The sequence below is a fragment of the Ylistrum balloti genome, unplaced genomic scaffold (genome assembly GCF_031769215.1).
Source record: "Ylistrum balloti isolate Yb309-2 unplaced genomic scaffold, AGI_CSIRO_Ybal_v1 Utg370292, whole genome shotgun sequence".
NCBI classification, from domain to species: Eukaryota; Metazoa; Mollusca; class Bivalvia; order Pectinida; family Pectinidae; genus Ylistrum; species Ylistrum balloti.
The window spans coordinates 133,171-135,235 of record NW_026782221.1 but is presented as its reverse complement, the minus strand read 5'-3'; the positions used below and the strand labels follow the sequence as shown (position 1 = coordinate 135,235).

Below are 2,065 nucleotides of genomic sequence, written 5' to 3'. Positions count from 1 at the left end.
GTTACACGACAAGAAGCAAGGTTTTCCACGTCGTCTGTTGACAATGATCTTACCAAGAATGTTTTGTTGTGAACGTGACCGCGGAGTGTAAACATCGAATGATTTCAGTAACTTTGGCACTAAAATACTACTGACGTTTGCCTCAGTTTGGTGTACTTTTGTGACTTTTTGTTGTGTTTGTGAATGTTTTTGGACTATTAATTTTCTCCATCATGCCTAGACCAGGACGAAACACTTACAATGAACAGAAGCCACCATATTCCTACATAGCACTAACCGCTATGGCTATCCAGTCTTCACAGGAGAAAATGTTGCCCCTGAATGACATATATAAATTTATCATGGATAGATTTCCGTTTTATAGACAAAATACTCAACGATGGCAAAATTCTCTCCGACACAATCTATCCTTTAACGACTGTTTTATCAAAATTCCACGGCGACCGGATCGTCCAGGAAAGGGTAGTTATTGGGCTTTGCATCCGATGTGCGGTGAAATGTTTGAAAACGGAAGTTTTCTTAGAAGGAGGAAGCGATTCAAATTAAACAGCATACAGAGAGCGTTTCTAGACCCTCTGAGACAGTGTTTGGAGTCACCATATTTCGCAGACAGAACACGAATGTCACCTGTGAATCATACACCTCAGCAGTCTCCGAGATTCCAAGCGTATGGCCATCTGACAGGTCACGGTAATTCCAGCTCTTTCAAGCAACCTTTCACGATAGAAAACATTATTGCCCCCGAAAACAAGACGAATAGTATCCTTCCTCAACCTATTCTTCCCACACCACTGCCGGCATTTGCTACTCAGTTTGCTGGTGCATTGTCATGTTCAAACTTTGTGACTCCTTACTCAACTGGAGAAATGTTATCATCGCTTGCCTCGTCGTACGGACTGGCAACGGAGTATCAAAATATTCTGAAATCAAACCACGCATTATCTCACCACCGAATACCCGCTGTACCTCTACCCATCAAACCGTCGCCATTCTCTGCTCTTTCATACCAAAGCGAACATAGTGTCATAGCTAATTCTCGTTCAGCTCTTAATCTTTCAACAACAGGACTAGACATTGAGCGCTCCATCAAAATGGCACAATCGAAAAGAGAACAAGGACTTGTCCTGTCAGTGGAACAGACGTCTTGATGATTATTGTTATCTCTTTTAAGGTATTCGAACTGTGGGAAGTCTGACATTTTTTACATCCTGAACGCTGCACATGTTAATAAATAAGTGATATTCAATTTTTTCAGTTGATATACTTCTTTGGAAAGTGTTTAAATACAGGTAAGACACACATGTCCATTCACTTAATAATTTCACGTGAATAAATCCAAGACAATGTATTTCTGCTTTGTGATTTTTATTACTTTTTAACAGTAACTTTACTTTATACAATATTGTGTTAGTAATTTGTGTTGTTAAAAATGTCAGCAAATTGTATGGAACATGGAAGTTTGTACCATGATATGTAATTTGGCCTACACTCATGTAACGTTGTCAATAGGATATATACTATATATTAGGATGTACAATGTGTATGATGCCGACAATGGTTAACGTGTTAAATGAAACATAATAACATAAAATGTCAGAATTTGGTATTTCTATTGAATATACGTTCCGTTATTAATTTGATTTTTCCAAAAAGTCATATATATCATTTAATATAACTATAAAATTGATACAGGTAGAAGAAAATTGAAATATTACAGACATCGTTTCTTAAAGATACAGAAAAAATGAGACGCACACAAAGCAATTGAACTAAACAGAAATTAATCATTATATTGCATTTAATAAATCTTGTTCTTTTAATGAAAACACGGACACATATATAATTGTTGTCTTTGCTTTGACAAATCCTGAATGTATTTGTTAATTTAAATTGACGTAAAAAACATTTTACAGATCAATTAGCGATCGAAAACAAAACTATAATTGTGTAATAAATGTAACGAATCAAACATTGTAAGGCAAAGACCTTGTTAAATAAAGTTAAAATAAAATAAAAATATAAATAAAATGAATAATCAAAATTACTACAAGGTGATTCCAATATC

The 2,065-nt window shown here is 35.4% G+C and overlaps 1 protein-coding gene across 1 annotated transcript; it reads left to right on the top strand.

Annotated features, from left to right (window-relative positions):
• Positions 1–212: 212 nt before the first annotated feature.
• LOC132553042 (forkhead box protein B1-like) lies at positions 213–1,148 on the top strand. The gene has a single exon (XM_060217247.1). It carries the CDS (start codon positions 213–215, stop codon positions 1,146–1,148), a length of 936 nt encoding a protein of 311 aa, XP_060073230.1.
• Positions 1,149–2,065: the final 917 nt, after the last annotated feature.